We start from the raw sequence: 18,992 nt of genomic DNA, 5'->3' as shown, positions 1-18,992 counted from the left end.
TTTAGGTCTTCCACCCATTTTTGGATTGGGTTGTTTGTTTTTTTGATATTAAGCTGCATGAGCTGCTTGTATATTTTGGAGATTAATCCTTTGTCAGTTGCTTCATTTGCAAATATTTTCTCCCATTCTGAGGGTTGTCTTTGTGTCTTGTTTATTTATTTATTTATTTTTTGGCCGCACTGTGTGGCATGTGGGAATCTTAGTTCCCCACCAACCAGGGATCAAACCCGTGCCCCCTGCAGTGGAAGTGAGGAGTCTTAACCACCGGACCGCCAGAGAAGTCCCCTGGTTTTTTGTTTTTTAAATCAAAGTGTTATTGTTACACAGTCGGTTTAAAAAAAAAAAGTCAGAGAAGTCACCTTGATGTGATTTTCTGATAAAAAGTCTAAGTACTTTAATTAATTGTCTTAAAAGAAAAGTAATATAAATATTGATGATCTTTAAAGCACATTGAAGTTCCGAGGTTACTTTCAAATGGCTAAAATGCCGTTTGTTAATGTGAATATTGATCAATGCAGTAGATATTTCTGTTTTGTGCTGAAATGAGGGAATGAACTTCAAATCAACAATTAAGCAGCTCAACCATTAAAATCAACTAGTAAGAAAAAGAGAAAAAAAAAATTGTTCTTTACCTGGCATGTACGCTGAGATGCCTTACACACTTGATCTTATTTAATCATCACCATAACCAAATGAAGTAGGGACTAGCTCCACTTTACAGACAAAGAACTGAGTCTCAGAAAGATTAAGTAGCTTGATCAATGTCCATCATTGATCAAGGACATAGCAGAGGGATTTATATTTCTCCTAGTGATGTTAAGAAGTATTCATTCCAGAATAAAGCATTGCCTACCTAAAAAGATAATTCTAAATCAATCAAATGAAACAATTCATAACAATAAAACCTCTTACTATTACTTCAGCACTATTCAGGCCTAACAGCACACTGGAAAACAATTATTATTAGCTCATATCATATATATGAGGGGATTGATGTAAGGGGTTAAATAGCTAATACAAGGCTGTACTATGTAGTAGAGCCTGAATTTGAACACAAGTCTTTGGACTTTGTTTTTTAAGCTCTTCTATACACACTGGCTGACTGCAGATTAGCCACCTGTCTTGAAACCTCTCAAATGTAGGATAAAATATCTCTACTAGAGTGTTATGCAGATTCAGATGTCAAATTATATCTCATAAAATATAACTACCAACAGTAAATGTCTGTTATAACATGGTTAGTTTATTAAGCAGATGTTTATCCAGTCTTCCAATATGGATGTTGGTTTCACTACAGTAAAATATTTAATTGGATTTGGAAAATTGCTCTAGTGTTATATTTGAGTAATAAAGAATATAAGGGTGGTTGTTGTTGTTTGGTTGGGTTTTTTTGGGAAAAAAATGATGCGATAAAGTAAGCACTGGAATCTAGAGTAGGGATTTGTTTTTCGTTTAATACCAAACAATTCTTGGTCACATTTAGAATACACAGACTTGGAAAGGATACCTTTCCTTTATGCCTGGAGTGAGTATGACTGTACCATTTGTCAGTGACAAATAACAGGCTTTTGGTAGGCTTTCTCTAGGCCTCCAACAAGTATGTAGGTGATCAGTTGTCTTGTCTCTAGAGTAACTAACTCTGACTTATTTTGCTGTTTGAAAGGTGAGAGTATCCATCACCTTTAATAATAGAATTTCCATTCTGTCTTCTAGTTGATATATCCATTATTTCATACTTGTTTTCTGATGTGTAACCTGCTATTCGCAAAATGAAAACAGAATTAAAGTAATATCTAAAATATATACAACAGTAAAATTATATAATTTTAACAAGATTAGTAGGTGAAAAATCAGAACGGAGGGGAAATGAGAATATGAAAGTTAAGCTGAAGTCAGAGTAACACTATTGCACAGAATGCATGCTTTTTGATCCTGTAACACTGGCAGACCGCGTATGGTGGGATTTTTTTAAAACTTGCCTTGTCCCAGAGAGCATTTATCTCATATTTGGATCTTAGCTACTCTAGAAACCAACTCAAAAAGAAAGTAAATAGCTTCTTTTTTGTAACTGCAGCAGTACGTTTAATAGGACTCCATTTTATGATTTATGAAATTTTTTTGAGATTCCTCAACGTTGGCTAATGATGACACTCCAAAGAAATGGTACAAGAGTTGCAGATAAGGCACAAATGGGCTTTCAGCTTGTCTGGCTTAATCCAAGAACAAATATTAGGAGTATCAAGAAAAAGAGATGTTTGTTTGTTTTATTTAAACTGACTGAGCTCTTACTAAGTAGTGAGCAACCATGAATTTGAAGTTTTCCTGCCTGAGAGCTTTAAAAGTGAGTGAAGCTTGGACTTGGCTAGATTTCCTCTGAGGCAAATTAAGGGCACTCATTGGCATACATGTCTTAATAGCAAAAGATTCCACCTCTACTCAGATTTGTCAAAGAGAATCCTCTATGGCAGGGCCAGGATGTTGTGGAGTAAAGTCTCAGGAAGACATTCTATCACAGAAAAAAATAGCAACCAAGAACTTTAAAGTCCGTATCAGAGAGCGAGAAATCAAAATTTTTAGCCTGAAAAAATGTAAAAGCAGATACAAAGAAACTGCTACAGCAGCAAGAAGTAAAATAAAATAAAATGTTAAGAAATATGTATAAAGTCTACTCCTCCAATTGTTAACCTTAAGCAATGCAACGTCCAGATATAACCTGAAGGATAAACTGGTTGCAAATTATATGCCTGGATAACTGCATGTGTTAATTTGTCATATGGCATCGTTAACACTACATCAGTTAAATGTTGGGAAATTCTAACAATATTTTGATTTTGGAAAAATTATTCTGTGGTATTTCTTTCCAGGAAGGGTGACGTGGCACAAGCAATTTTCTTTTGTGGCCACTCTTATTTATACACAAGAAGATAATAATTTTGTTCTTTTTAATGTGGTTTGAAGTATGCACACAGGTCATTCAAAAGTAGTAGTAGCAAGACATAAATGCTATAATTAAAAGAAGGTCCAGAACAAGTTCTTTTTTAATTCCCATTGGAAATTATTAACTCACCTTTCAAGAGAGTATTCCCGTTGTTCACTTTTGTTCATGTTAGAGTATAGGTACTCCATCAAAAATAACTAAACTTTTCTACTTAGATCTAAGTTCATAGTCCATACTGACTCTTGTTTTCAGAATCAAAGACTGAAGGGAGGTCAGTGAAATGCTCACACAGTCCTCAGTTATCCCTTAAAGGTTTCTTCTCAACGTGATGAAGAAGAAACCTGTAGCTGGGGCAGAACACCATTTCCTTAAGCACCTCCCACCCTTGCCTCCAAAACACAATTTCCAGGATTGGGCTGAGATTCCCAGGTTTTCGAATTATCAAGGAGGAAACAGCCCAAATTTTAGAATGTATGGATCCTAAATGGATCTCTGGGAATATAAAATATGCCACTTTATAAAAGGCATAGATTATGCTCTATATCCAAGCTCCAAGAGTTAGAGACCTGGAGTTTATTTTCACTCACTGTCTCAATTCATTGGCTAATTTATTCATTCTTATTATGTCTTAGTTTCTTCACCTGTAAAATAAGTATAATAATAGGACCTACGTCATAGGATTTTTAATGAGGCCTAAATTGATTAAGATGTGCAGTGTGCTTAGAATAGTACCCAGCACTTTTTAGACATTATGTAAGTGTTATTTATAGTTATACATCTGAATCGCTGTTTCTTTCATTTATCCCTATCTATATTTCTATGCCTGTTGAGTTGGTAAAGTAAAAAATATCGACAGGGGTAATGCTGAGCTCTCATTGAGTAGTTCTGAAGTTGGGAAACCTTTAACACATATCCATCAGGAACAATGAATACCTTCTACAAAGATAATCTTGTAAATTTTTATTTAATAAGAGAAGTTTTCTCTTATTTTGCTTAAGTATAAACTTATCAGAGAGTTATTGGCTCATATAATTTTTATCCATTCAGGAAATATTATTTGGTTCCTAAAAGTTGTGCATCCAATTCAGTTGTGTGTGTGGGGGGGTGTTCCCCACACCACAAGCAGTGCTCGGACACCAGCTCATTGTCCTACAACCCAATTCAGTTCTGACAGCATCTATCCAGAGGTAGCATCCAATTCCGCGGGTTAAGGGCTTAGTCCTACAAGACTGTTTCCCCACCTCCCGCACTTCGGACAAGAACCACAAGTCCAGGTTATCACTTGTGCTTCTGACCCACTGGCTATAGATTGGAGGTTCCTACGACCCCCTCCTTAGGTTCGATTAATTTGCTAGAGCAGCTCACAGAACACAGAGAAACATTTTACGTACTAGATTCCTGGTTTATTATGAAAAGATGTAACTCAGTAACAGCCAGATGGAAGAGATGCATAGGGCAAGATACAGGGAAAGGGCAAGGAGCTTCCACGACCCTTCTGAGTATGCCACTCTCCTCGCATCTCCACATGTTCACCAACCTGGAAGCTCTCCAGATCCTCTCCTTTTGGGTTTTTCTGGTGGCTTCAGTTCATAGGCATGATTGATTAAATCATTGGCCATGACGATTGAACTCAGTCTCCAGCCCCTCTTCCTTCCCAGGAGGTCGCGGGGTAGAACTGAAAGTTTCAGCCTTCCAATCATGAGATTGCTTTCCCCTGGCAACCAGCACCCACCCTCCCATCTCAGGGGATTTTCCAAAGTCACCTCATTTGACATAAACTCAGTTGTGGTTGAAAGGGGTTTGCTAAGAATAACAAGACACCCATTTCACCTTTATGGCTCTGAAGCAATTTCAGGAAGTGAAGAAAAGAAACCAAATATTATAACAAAGATGTTCCCATTGCTTTTATTGTTTGGGAAATTCTAAGAGTTTCTGGAGTTTTGTGCCAGAAATGGGATGAAGACCAAATACATATTTCTTATTATAAATTACAATATCACAGTTCCTAAGTTCCTTTCCTCTGCTCAATTCTTTGATGCTACCTTTCATTAATAAATGTTTCTCCCTTTTAAAAAAATACATTTTATATATCCCAAACTTTTTCACAAACATCTATCTTTTCTTACTGAACAGCTAATGCTGTGGAAATACAAATCTTATTGTAGCTAATTGGTTAATACCTACCTATGGGTATGGAATACAAAGGATGTAGCTGGGGCAGCTACTTAGTAAACCAATTTGAGTAGTTAGTAGTTTGTGGAAGAATATTAGATGCACCTGAGAATACTTGTTTCCTACTAAGAGCTCTTCATTCAGCTCAAAAATGCATCATTTTTCAATTATCATCACCAGCTACTGTTCACTGATAAACAGTTATTTCTAAAGGATTCTGTATTTTCAGAGAGGAAATTGACACTTCTTGTGACTGGAAGTTCTAATCCAAAAGTCCTTGTTTTAAGACTGATAGTCTAAAATTGATGAGGACTGTAGAAGTGTGAAATAAAACATAGTAAATTTCAATTGTTCATTAATAAAAAATAAACTTTCCTTTATCTGTACAGTGATGATTTAAATTTGCTTCATTAATACTAAGAAAACGTCTCTAAAATGCTAAAAATAATTCCTGTTGGTATTGTACTTTGGAGCACTGTTTTCCTAATTGAGTAATACTTTTCAACAAAATAAAATGGTGTTCCTTATTATGGTATTTGTAGTGAAGACATTACAAATATAATGAACTAAGATGTGCTAATTTGAGGTTTTGTTTCAAATTTAATGCCTCTTTTAAGATGTAAAGCATAAGCCTCACAATTGCAAACATTCAATTAATAGCTTTTCTATCAAGAGAACTGGTTCAGAAATTCCTTCATAACCACTAATCTTCTTTAACTATGGAAAAAAGATTTAGTTTGACCCAATTTTAATGTAACCTGAATATTATAGGCTGATTCTTCATTACATCCTGCTATTTTCATCTCACTTGTCTTATTGACATAATGTATTTCATCTAATGTGTACCTTCAATATTAATATTTTGATATTTTTATTTTTTACTTCTTAGGCATTAGCTATGGGAATGATGACAGAATACTATCATTATATCTTTACCACACTGGTAAGTAATTTATTAAAACATAAAGATAATGCTCTGAATTTTCTTATAATGAATTTCAGGATGAAAAATGGGTTTTTGAGTGGGAAGAAGTAATATAATACTGGCACTTTTAAAGTTATGATTTATTTTATTTTGATAAAACCCAAGAGGAATTATCATCATAGAGAACTAATGATTCTTGGTGGGAACCTGATGATTTTGAAATAATATCATTTCAGATATTAATTCAAAATAATGTCTTATTTTTATATTGCTTAGAGGACTTTCAGAACATAATGGATTTTAAAATTAGTTTGCTGAGAAATCAATGTTTTAGAAAAGCACAAATTCTTATGTTGTTAGCTCCATTGACTTAACCGAAATCAGGTTTATTGAAGCTGCTCCTTTAGTAGATTAAATGTTCTATTCTGTTTTTGCATATGTTAAGTTGGATTTTTTTAAGTAAATATGATTTAATTTGCAATTAGCAAATTGAATGTTACCTTTATCTTTTGTCTTTACATACCCACAACAGTTTTTTCTCAATATGCATGAAAATCTGACATTCTTTTTTTTTTTTTTTTTATCAAACCTACTTACCCTTAGCTCTGTTTCTTTACCAATATATTATCCTAGTTTTCCTTCCACTGTGAAACAACTATCTGTCTCTGTCACTATTTCCTGCCCATCCCCCCAATATGAGAGTATCTCCAAGTTTGGGCATGTATCTTATTTTCTTTTTTCCTCTTCAATTATTTTCTTCAGAACTGGTATGTACTTAGAGCTTCAATTATGACCTTTGTTCAAATGAGATCTAAATGTCTATCTGTAATATTCCTGAATTGTTGTATATAGCTGCGTTGCAGAACATTTCTAATCGTTGTGGCGTTAAGATAATTTCAAGTTATTTAAACCTTAATGTATTGTCCTCAGAAGTGACTCATCTTCTGACTCTTCCTTCAAAACTTCCACTGTCTCTAACTCCTGTATCCCCAACAAAATGCTACTGATTTTTTCTCCATAGTGTCTGTAGTATGCATCTTCTCCTTTCCCACAATGACCAGTCTAACCAATGCTCTCTCTTTGTTAACTCAAAAGTTTTCCAATTGATCTCCTTGCTTTTAGGAGTCTTAAAGTTACCAGATTAAATTACTAAAATTTAGTAATTGGTCTAAATTACTAAATTTTAAATCTAAATTGATCACAGTAGCTTCTTGTAAAAACAACTCTTCTTCAATGAAGATGCTTCACACAGTAGGTTGTATTTTACTGGTAAATACTAAGGCTAACTCTGCTGTATATCTGTATCACTTCCCACCAGGCAACTTTTTTGCAGCCTGTGAGAAACTTAGTGATGGGCTGGTGGAGAGTGAGTAGAAACCTTCACTCGTCAGCAAATTATATTTCAATGCTGTTGAAACTCAGTTCTACCATAATCATAAGATTTTAGGGAAATCGATAGCATCTCTTAATAAGGAAAAAAATGGAAAAAAAAAACTAGTTTAGTATATGTAGGACTCATCTAGCCTATAACTGAAGGTCCTTTTCAGTTTGATTCTAACCTAACTTTCCTATTTTCTTTTGCCACTGTTCTCCTTCATGAATTCTCTTATAGCCAAATTGATTTAGGTCAGTCTCCTGAGTAGACTTTATATTTTCTAATTTTTGTGTCTCTACTGACATTTTGATCTCCTTTTGTCTTTTGCCTATCAAAAGCATGGCCATTCTTTAATGGCAGCTCAGATCCCATCTGCTCTGTGAAGTTGTTCTTTACCATAAAAATTGAAAATCATTTGTCTTGCTTCTGACTCTTTGCACTTACCACTTGTACTCTTTTGCCCCTTAGCATATATTGCACTACATTTTATATATATATATATATGTGTGTGTGTTTGTAAATATATATATAGCCAGAGAGAGAGAGAGAAAGAGATAATCTCCTTGCCTAGATTGCAAATGTTGAAAACTAAAAACCTAAAAGTTCCTTATATTTTTCACAGCACAGAATAGAGCTCAGGCCAACGTCAGCTTCTCTTCACTGAATTTTGCTTCTATAATCTAGTCTGTACAGCTGTATGAGCAAGCTGTGCCCAGGACCAATGGCATTGATCTTGCCTTGGTCCTCAGTAGTTCTCAATGTTGTCTGTAAGGTCTAAGGAATAGCTAATGCCAACTCAATGGGGGCAAAAGTCCCACATGCTGCATGTTCTCATAGTGACATCCGACTGCCCCGACAGCTTTGGCCTCCTATCTCCTGGGCAAATCCAGAGCACTCACTGTATATAGAGTAGAAAGGGCAACCAAAATCTGAAGTGTTCCTTATGGGGGAGTTGCTAGATAGGGTATAAGACAAAAGAACTACAAAAGTTCTTGTAACCAATAAGCCCAGTTTTGTTAACTTTTTTCCTCAGCTTTGATATAATTTTCATTAGTTAGAAGCTATATTTCATGGTCTGTTTCTTAAAATAAAAAGAAAAAAGACAAAGCAAAATAACACAAAAATGACAATAGCCAGTCAAGGAAGCAAGACATGGGAAAACACCTATAATCAGTTAAATATAAAAGAGTAATGCATAAAATTTTAGGGCAAGCTATCCCTAACATAGAGAAGAAAGCTTATGCAAATCTTAAAGGTAGGTTGTAGAAAAGCCTGTTGTTCCACTGGTGGAACTGGAATAATATATATATGTACTTGTTTATGTAGAGTGTATATATATTTGCATTGGCAAAACATGAGGATAGTGTATTTGAATCTTGGTGATTTGTGATGTTTAAACATCACTTGAGACACAGTGGTGTTAAGTAACCTAAGGCAAGCAGGAATACATGATTATTTCAATTATACTTGCCTATGAATATTCTCTCTTGATACTAACACAAAGAAATTTGTCTTTTAGGACCTCTTCGCTCTTGATGTAGAGCCCTACCGATACAGTGGCGTTAACATGACAGGGTTCAGAATATTAAACACAGAAAATACACAAGTCTCCTCCATCATTGAAAAATGGTCTATGGAACGGTTGCAGGCACCTCCGAAACCCGATTCAGGTTTGCTGGATGGATTTATGACGGTATGAATACCCACTTAAAGATCAGTTTGTGTGTTTCTAAGTAATATTGCATAAATTATTGAGTCTTCTGGATCCAAACTTCGGTTTAGTTGTTAATATTAAAGGCATGATATCAGAAGTACTATTGCCAATAATTCTATTAACAATTTTCTAAGTCAATTTTATGTGGCAAATTTAACTTTTATCCAAGTATCTCAAAAAGCATTACAACTATTGTCAGAATACTACAATGTAGGGGATTTCTCTAAAATTAATTAGTGCTATATATAGGATAAATTAAAGATTGGAAAGAAGACATTAACCTGAAAGTTATCCTTCGGATCTTAACTACCAGTATATGATTACTCTTCATCATGTTGGCTTCTGATATCTGATGTCATATAAATGACTTACATCACACTAAAATTTCCCTTGAGTTTACTCTTTAAGGTTCAGAATTCACCAATAATCACACTTGTTATTTTCAAGTCTTGGTTTTAAACCTAGAAACTAGACTAATGCTTAAACTATAAAAGAAGGGTACATTTTATGTAACTTTAGTTGTTTATACCAGTTCTGCCAATGAAAATCTAATGCAATGTACATACATAATTTAACATTTTCTAATAGCTATGTTAAAAAACATACACCAAAAGGTAAATTTCAATATTATTAATTTATTTTATTTAACCCATTGTATCAAAAATGCCATTATTTAAACAATCACTATAAAAATTATGACTGAAATATATTACATTCATTTTTTCTATTAAGTCTTTGAAAGTTGGTGTGCATTTAACACTTCACGTATTTGTTCAGACTAGTCACATTTCAAGTTCTCAGTAGCCAAATGTAGCTACTGACCACCTTATAGGACCAGGTAAGTTTATACTGTACTATTTAACAAATTATAAACGTCTGATATATTCTCATTCAATCTATTTTCTATAGACAAAGTTACTGCTACAATTTAGTAAATAGCTCAGCACTTTGGCAATATTTACATTTCCTAGGTCATTAAAAAGTGTCATTCTAAATGGAAACTTTATAAGCAGACACATCCTCTATCCTGATGTGTGGAAAAGCTTTTTCTATTATGATTGTAATGTTTCCATTAATTGCTTCAATGGGGCTTCAAAGTATGTTTTTAATGTTGTAGCAAAATAAAGGAAATTTTTGTGTTTTTCTTCCCTTAAAAGAAGATTTAGTAATACAAATTGAGTGTCTTCGTAGAGACTGTGAAGAAATCATAGTTACCCTCTAGGCATCAACCTTCTAATGGAAAGGAAAAAAAAAAAAAGACATTTATTTTCTTTTAGTGAGAAAAATAACCTACTAGAATTTGAAAATATCTTATATCCACATTATTGTTTTAAGGAAATAGTATGAGGGGAATTTTTCTCCTGTGCATAAAAAGAGATGGTTGACTAGTTCTAGTATTTTAGTTTTACCTTAAGATATATTTGAGAAACTTTATTGGGAGGAAAATACATAAATAACTTAAAAATGAAGATTTTTTTTTTCTGAAGTACATCCAGATTAAAAATAAAATACAACCAAGAATAAATTACAAATATTATATTTCATTCCCAGTTTGAAGATGGTGAATCAAACTTTTGGAACCTAATAGACAATGTTATTTTAAAAAATTAAAACATATACTTCCTTTTAAATTGTTATTTTAATCATGTATATTTTTTTCCATATATGCTTTCTAACTTTCTTTACCCTTCCTTAATTTCAAGATGGATATTGTTATTTGTTATTCAGAACCATTACTGAATGGTTTTAGGAAAAGTAAATCAATAGGTATCATGGCAATCTTAATATTATCATACTCTAAGACTTCCACTGATACGTCAAAGGATTAGTGTGCCCTTTTATATATCAGAATCACAAAAATTATCCAGCCTTACTTGGGTACTCTGTGTATTTCTGTATGATTCCTGTATGACTCTACATGTCATCCCTTGAAACTTCTAGTAAGTTGACTATTGAAAGAGATAAATACAAAGGAAGATATATTAATTTCATATCTAGGAAGGTAGGAGCTCTTGGAAAGAATTAACCTTCATAAAATGGATCAAAAAAGACAAAAATCAGTTATATTTCTGTATACTAGGAAAGAATAATCTGCAATTTATTAAAATTTATAATTTTTATAAATAAATAAAATTCATTTTCTAAAATAACAACAAAAAAAACCCAGCTATGTGTCTACACTAATGCTAAATGCTTTGCATGCATCATTCCATTTAATCCTCAAAACAACTCACTGAGTTGGTACCATTATTATTCCCATTTTACAGATAGAAATATAAGACCTCAAGTGGTTAACTAACATTCCAATGTCACACAGTAAATGTAAGAATTTTAAATTGAATCTGAGTCTTTCTGTTATCCAAATTTGAACTCTTAGTCGTTATTTTTACCTTCCCCCATTAGCCACATAATTACTCCCAGTCCCAGTATTTACAATTATGGAGCACACAGGCCACTAGACAAGATGAGGATCTCAAAGTCAACCAAGTGTTTGGACTCTCTTCTTGGCTTTCCTAAACATATTCTTCTCAATAGAAGGTATATGCACACTAAAAAGAAAAAAAAAAAAAAAAAAAGACAGGGTGTTAGGATGAATGCAGGTTTAGGTTTTTTCTTTCTAACCATGAGTCCAGTCCTCAATCCTGCCCTTCTTCTGAACTGACAAGTGATTTAGTGGGAGTGGATAAGTGATAGAACAAAAATGCACTGATGAGAAAATGATTAGCCTATTGAAAATTCTAGGCATTGTGTATAGACCATAGATTTTGAAATCTTCAGAAGAATTTTTGATGCCAACACTCTTCTCTTTGTTATAGTCATGAAATACTTTTCAAATAGATCTTAAATAAGAAAAAAAAAAAGAGTATAAGGGATAATTGCCTCTTTATTTATATATCTTTATTTGAGTTACTGCAAAATATAAAAACCACCAGAAGACTTACATGAGAACATTTTTAAAATGAATGACTTCATTTTTAAAATGAAGATAAATTTCCTTGTATGAGCACTTTTTGAATAGTTCTTATCTAAAAATGTGTGCCAGCTATTTATTTTATTATATTTATAAATAGAGCATGGAACACAAAATATTTTAGAAGTAGACATAAAGTTTGCCATTCAAATAAAGATTTCTTTTAAAATGGATGCAGATTGATGACTTTTTTACAATTTTTCTAAGGAAAACTGATAATATCTTTAAAAATATTTCATTAGATAACATTATATAATGATATAAAAGATTATATATATTTTATTATATAAATTAATTATTAATTATAAAATAGTGCATGATTATTATAAAATAAAACCAGTATGAGATCTGTTTAAAAATGTTGGTATATTTATGCCTTGTATGAGTATTCTTTTCCTTTTCCACTTAAGATTATATTGTAAGCATTTTCCCAGTTATTAAATGTTTAGGAAAAGAAATTAATAAGCTATTTCTGCCATGAATGGAGTAAGGAAGTTAAGAGGATTCTACTTAGAAAAGAAAAGAATTATAGCCTGGCATTGTAGAGTTGGCAACATTCCCTTTAGTCAATTCATGAGATCTCAGTGTTTATATATCCCTTGTTCTTTGTTCTTCCTATGTTCCCATTAAGAAGTGGGATTATCAGGGCTTCCCTGGTGGCGCAGTGGTTGAGAATCTGCCTGCTAATGCAGGGGACACGGGTTCGCGCCCTGGTCTGGGAAGATCCCACATGCCGCGGAGCAACTAGGCCCGTGAGCCACAATTACTGAGCCTGCGCGTCTGGAGCCTGTGCTCCGCAACAAGAGAGGCCACAATAGTGAGAGGCCCGCGCACCGCGATGAAGAGTAGCCCCCGCTTGCCGCAACTACAGGAAGCCCTAGCACAGAAACAAAGAGACCCAACATAGCAATCAATCAATCAATCAATAAATCTTTAAAAAAAAAAAAAAAAAAAAAAAAAAAGAAGTGGGATTATCAGCAAAGTCCCTAGTACTTGGAGCAAGACCTATTATCAGTATCATAGTCATTTGTCACTATGTAAGATCACAGTGCTTAGATTTTCACATTATTTCTTTATGTTTAAGCTATAAAAAGAAACAATGAATTGGATTCATAAGAATTTTCCTGGTTGAGTTAGCACCTAGGCTAAGTGTTTATCTGCTAAATGACTACTGAATACAAGACCATTTCTGCCATAGTTGTAGTTCCTTCTTCTATGGTCTGGGAACATCATATTAAAGATATTAATGCTAGTAGCTCAGTAAAATTCTTATCTTCATTTGGTATAAACCCAACCAGGGAACCAAGTCACACAATACATCCAAACCTGACCTCACTAAGAAGGAAGGAAGAAAGGAAGTCTGACCCTCTTCCTTCACACGTAAGGGTTTTGTTTTTAACTCATATCACCTTTCTCCCACTTTCCCCCATGCCCACACACTGCCATCCAAGTAGTGCTCTAAATGCCTCCCTAGACATGAGCCCTTATTATAAAACCCTTTCCCTACTGTGCATTCTTTATTAATTATTCACATATTTCCATGCCCCTGGGAGTGGGGAAGCCCCCTTCAGTGAACATTATCACTGTCCTTTACCGTGTGATCAGAAGGCATTTCTCCCCATCCTCTGACCAGACATCTACTTTCCCCAGGCACCGTTAACTATAGGGTGGGAATTCACTTTTTTGAATCCATCAGCGTTTGACAATGGTTACATTTATTATTGACTTGTTGAGTTTGCAACAATCTCAATTCAAGAGAATGAAGTCCAGTAGAAACACCTCAAGGTAAATTTTAAGTTCAGCTATATCCTGGAACTCCTTCCCAGTGCTCCCATTATGTCATGCATCTTAATGCTAATGGACCTGTAATCCATTTGGTATTTTACAAATACCATTTTTTCTTATGTTGTTATATAATACCACATATATTCCTTGACAATGTAAATTTGCAACACAAATCAATAATGACTGTTGATTGGCTCTTTCATTCGAATTACTTTAGGGAGATTACCATTTTTGGAAATTTAAACTCTTCAAGACTTACTGCTCTCTCCATTTCCTTTCTCCTCTCTTCATATCCATCCAACAATCATCAAACACTGTCAAATCTACTGTATCAATATCTTGCTTAACTACATTCTTCTTTCCACCCCCAGAGCTATGCCTTGGTTAAGGATCCCATGGTCTCTCCCCTGGCTGTTGCAATAGTCTCCTCACTGAATTCCCACTCCTAACATCTCTCCTACACTTAACCTTTTTCCTACCATGAGCTTACCAAAACATACTGATGACGCCTTGTCATTGGCTAGGTGAAATTTTAGCTCGTTTGTCAAGCCTGCAAGGTCTTCATGATCTGGCTCCTGTTACTTCTCCAGCCTCATATTTGCCTGCTCCCTGCTCTTTCAAGCCACGCATCTCACCATCTCACCCTGGCTGAGTCAGCAGTGCTGATGCACCTCCTCATTTCAGCACAGAATGTTCCCATTGTATGAACCACTTACCCCTGTTTGAATGTCTGGCATATTCCTACTCGTGCTATGATTTTCAGGACTTATGTACCTTTCCCATGAATTTGCTGAGTCCTCCAGACATTTTACACGTGTGCACCTTTTATTTATGCACTTTATATATAACTCCATGTTAAAATTTAACTCTGGGACTTTTGTTTGTCCTCACACCCCTTTCTCAATAGATTGTAAGCTCTTTTGAGGCAAGAACCAGGTTTTGTCATTCTTGAAGGCCCTGGACCTAGTTCAGTGCCTGATGCAAACAAAGTAGGGGCTCATCATGATGGAGTGACTGCCTGATTGAATAAATGTGTGTGTTAATTTATTTTAATCATGCTGCATCTGTGTTCTAATCACTAGGCCTTCTCATTTTCCCAAATATATTCTGGGGAGCTTTTTTTATTTACCTACTTGTATTTTATTATCAAGATATCTAATCACTTAGAAAATACAATTAGGCTAGTCTCAATTCTTTGTTAGAAAAATACCTTAAAAGACAAAAACTTAGAAATGCTTTTGATTAAATAGTGAAAGTTTAGTGAGTTAGAGGAGTAGTTCCCATTCTCTTTTACGAAAGAAGGGATAATGTTTATAAGGGAGGTGAGTCTTTAAGTGTTTAAGTTCCAGGGTCCTCCTAACAATTATTTATTTATAACAACAGACCATGGCCCATAAACTTTATAATTTCTTTCCTCATTTGATTAACTTAAATTAAAAGATAACATCTAGTATATACATTCCCAGCAGGGAGTTAGCTCATGTACTAAAGGGGCACAAGTGACCACTCTGCTATTGTACAAAGATCTACCTTTAGAAAAGTCAATGAAAATAGAACCATAGAGAAATAAAGTATGACCAGGCAAGGCTGTCATTTGCTGCTAGAACTACAAGTTTGCCTTAGCTGCTGTCTGCCTGTCTTAATTAGCTGGAGCCATTTTATTTGATTCAGTTGAAATGAGAATAAAAATAAGACTTTGCCAGACAATGGGTCAAACTAACTTGCCATTTTTTAATCAATAAAGGCATTTTGAAGAAGGTTGTTTTATTTCATATGCCACTAAAACATTAAAAGTATAAAAAGTAACAAAATAATGAATTATCCTTTCTTTGATCAATTTTACTCATGAGTATGTTGTACACATTACTCTGAATTTTATACCAGGCACTCAGGGTTTGGTAATGAAGTCAGTACCTCTGTTTCCTCACAGAAGTTAGGGAATTGACAAAATCAAGAAGACAGTGAATGTCTTACTGTTCACATCTCACATCTTTGTCAGTACAAAAATCATATTCAAACTTTAATTTTTGATTTCATTTTAATTTGGTGTTTCTTTGATTGTTCTAGTTCCTAAGTCTTCCTTCAAATTCTTGTTAAAATTCCTTGTTTTCCATGCTATTTTGTGACAGCAAGGACAAATATGTATTTACCAGGGGCTTCACATAACTTCTTAGTATTCTGCTGAAAATGTATAACATTTCACAAAATTTATTCACATAATTGCTACTTTTATTCTTATCTTTACCACAGAAGAAATGTTTTGGGGTCTGTATTATAATCAAATATGGCAGAAATATTTGCATATGATGTTTCAGGGTATATAATGAAGTCATAAGCACAACACTCATTACATTTGTATATGATTGATTTAATGAATAGTAAAAGGACATGGAGTATGTGGCATGAATAACAGGATGGCACTGTATTTCTTCACTTTACATACCTATTAATCTTCCTTGATGTACTAAGCTGCAAGTTGAATCTGAATATAAATAATTGAGATGACCTAACAACCTCCATCGTTTCATTAACTTGGAGCATTCCATCTAAATGCCTTTGGTCATTGGCAGATTAAGCAATCAGCATTTATCTAAAGCTGATAAAAAGATGGAATTTCCATTTTAAGTAACTGTTTCTTACATGAAAGACGGCAATTGCATTGAAACATTTCCTTCATAATCGTGTTATTTTTTTAGGTCAATTTTAAAACTTTTCATTTGGAAAAAAAAGTAAGGTTGAATCAAAAGACTTTTTTTACCCCTTCTACCCTGAAAATCAAAATTTATCTTTAGAGCATTGATCTCAGATCATGTAATACAAACCTGTAAAGAATTAATACATTTCTGCTCACAATTTTCCTCAGCTTCTTATATATTTAATAGCTACATACTTACATATGTATGTAACCAATCCAAGATGGTATGAGGAAGTCTAGGTAGATGAAAATTTGTGTTATTTAAGAAGGAGGGCCCCTCAAGTGACAGTTAATGACAAGGACACCTAGAGAAGGTGATGCCAATGCTCTGACAAGAAAGCAAAGTTCAACATTGCAGAGTCTCGGAATTAGCAACGTTCTGAGGTTTAGGACTCCACATCTGTACTGAGCATCAAGATAGAATTGGTAAGAGTAAGCGATGAATGTAACCTTGAAAAAGCAAAATGTCAAGCAGGCAGTAGAGGTAGAGAGTCATCAAACTTGGGAAAGCAAATACAGTGCCCAATACAAAGGGAATACAAGGTGATTAAGAAAATAAACAATGGATTCTTTTACTGGAGCTGGCACTCAGGTTAGAATGGCGCTAACAGCAACTTTGACATAATGTTCAATGTCCTGGATTAGAGGAATGGATTGGAAAACAGTGGGAGATAAAGCTGGGATAAAATTTTTACATATCAATTAATAGATTATTATAAGTGTGCAATATTTACCATATAGGAATTCAGAATAAAGTCAGCATGAAATTGCTGGAATTATTATTGGTTGGAATTATTTAAAAACAGAAAGTAAGAGATGACATTGAGGCCTATAAATAACAAGAAAAAAATATTATTACTCAGATATATATTCCTAATAAACAACAGAAAAGTTCTGGTGGAAGAAGGTTAACATTTGCTATAAACAATAGTACTTTCTCTTCATTGGATCTATTTCTAAAATAGAAAGAAAGAGTGGCTCTATTTACAAAATGTACAAAACATGTTTTCTGGCTATTTTGCTTTCAGAGTAAAATACTCAGAGCTAAGCTGCATTCTGTAATTGGGAATAGGATGCAGAATGAGAGGAAGTAGACTAGTCATAATTACTATCAAAACTATGTTTTCCTGTATTATTCCATTTTTATTCATAAGTTTAGGAACTTATCTTAGGCATTTTTTTTTAATTTCCATAATTTTGGAATTTATTTCCAACAAATGTTGAAATATCATACCAGATAAAAGATATCTTGGCCTTACTAAGTCCTTAAATAAAATAAATTAAAAAAATAATAAATAGTAATGTAAGTTTTCATTTAAGTACTTATGTTTATGTATTTTATATAAAAAGAAATAATATAAAACATATATTTATGATCTATATAAATTCCTATTACTTTAGCCGCTGTTGTGAGTAGTAGGCTATTTACTAGAAAGACAGTGGTACTGGCTACAATACTAATAGTATAATTAGCATTTATAATATATGACCTCAGGTACTAAATATGTATAAGAGTTTGAAAGATTTTTATTTTTAAACATAACTATAAAAATATTTATTTCTAAACACATAACACATTTAACTATAGATTTTATTAATTTTGGACTCAATACTTCTGCCAAATTTTAACAAATTTTCCCTCTTCACTGCTGTGATTTATAACAAAGAAATTGCAACTTTCTTTTGTCATGCTAAATTTCAGAAGAATTTTATTTAAAAATTGAGAAAGCTGGAAAATATTACAAGTAAATCAAGAACTTGATATATAATAAAATTTATATTATATATAATAAACAACAATTATAACTGATTTTTTCCATGTAAATATATACCACAGTAGATGTTCACTCTTTTTGTTTTTAAATTACCTACCTCTGTATCTTACCAATGCAGAAATTCTCTCACTTATTTGTTGCAAAGAATTACCTGACCCTCTTCTTAGAAATAGGAGCATACACATATATTAAGTGTGTATATTAAGAACCCTAGGATGTATAGGAGTCCTAGGAAGTTTGATCCAAGCAATGACTCTATATATAAACTCTGAATCTAGTTCCTATTGCACGTTACCATTTGTATTGACAATCTCTATTACAGAATAACCTAATTGTGAAATGTATTTAATGCTTACTATATCTTAGAGCTATTATTGCCTTGTAACAACATCATGGGGGCAGTTGTAATCCTCATTTTATAGATGCAGATACATAGAATAGGCAGATTATATATAAAGGAAGATCCCTGGACTATAGTCAGAAGTATATAAAAGAATCCTTAAGCATCCAAAGGTAAAAGTTAAGCATGATTAATTCAAAACCAGCAAAAAATGTTACATGTATTGCTTCTTCTTCAAATTTAATATATAGAGTTTTACACCAATTTTGGGTGAGGTGGTGAGTAGTTGGTCTACCAAACCC

The 18,992-nt window shown here is 33.6% G+C and overlaps 1 protein-coding gene across 10 annotated transcripts in view; it reads left to right on the top strand.

Moving 5' to 3' along the window:
* GRIK2 (glutamate ionotropic receptor kainate type subunit 2) overlaps positions 1-18,992 on the top strand; it is a 642,913-nt gene that overhangs the window by 296,856 nt on the left and 327,065 nt on the right. For all 10 annotated transcript variants that reach the window (XR_014267496.1, XM_082475143.1, XM_082475138.1 and 7 more), the window contains 2 exons: positions 6,000-6,053; positions 8,930-9,103. Coding sequence is in view for 9 of the 10 variants with exons in the window: in XM_082475143.1 (XP_082331269.1) it covers positions 6,000-6,053; positions 8,930-9,103 (228 nt within the window). In the remaining variant the exon portion in view is untranslated. The remainder of the gene's footprint in view (positions 1-5,999; positions 6,054-8,929; positions 9,104-18,992) is intronic.

The sequence above is a fragment of the Balaenoptera physalus genome, assembly GCF_965194825.1.
Source record: "Balaenoptera physalus genome assembly, chromosome: 9".
NCBI lineage: Eukaryota > Metazoa > Chordata > Mammalia > Artiodactyla > Balaenopteridae > Balaenoptera > Balaenoptera physalus.
This window is presented reverse-complemented; position numbering and strand designations above follow the sequence as displayed.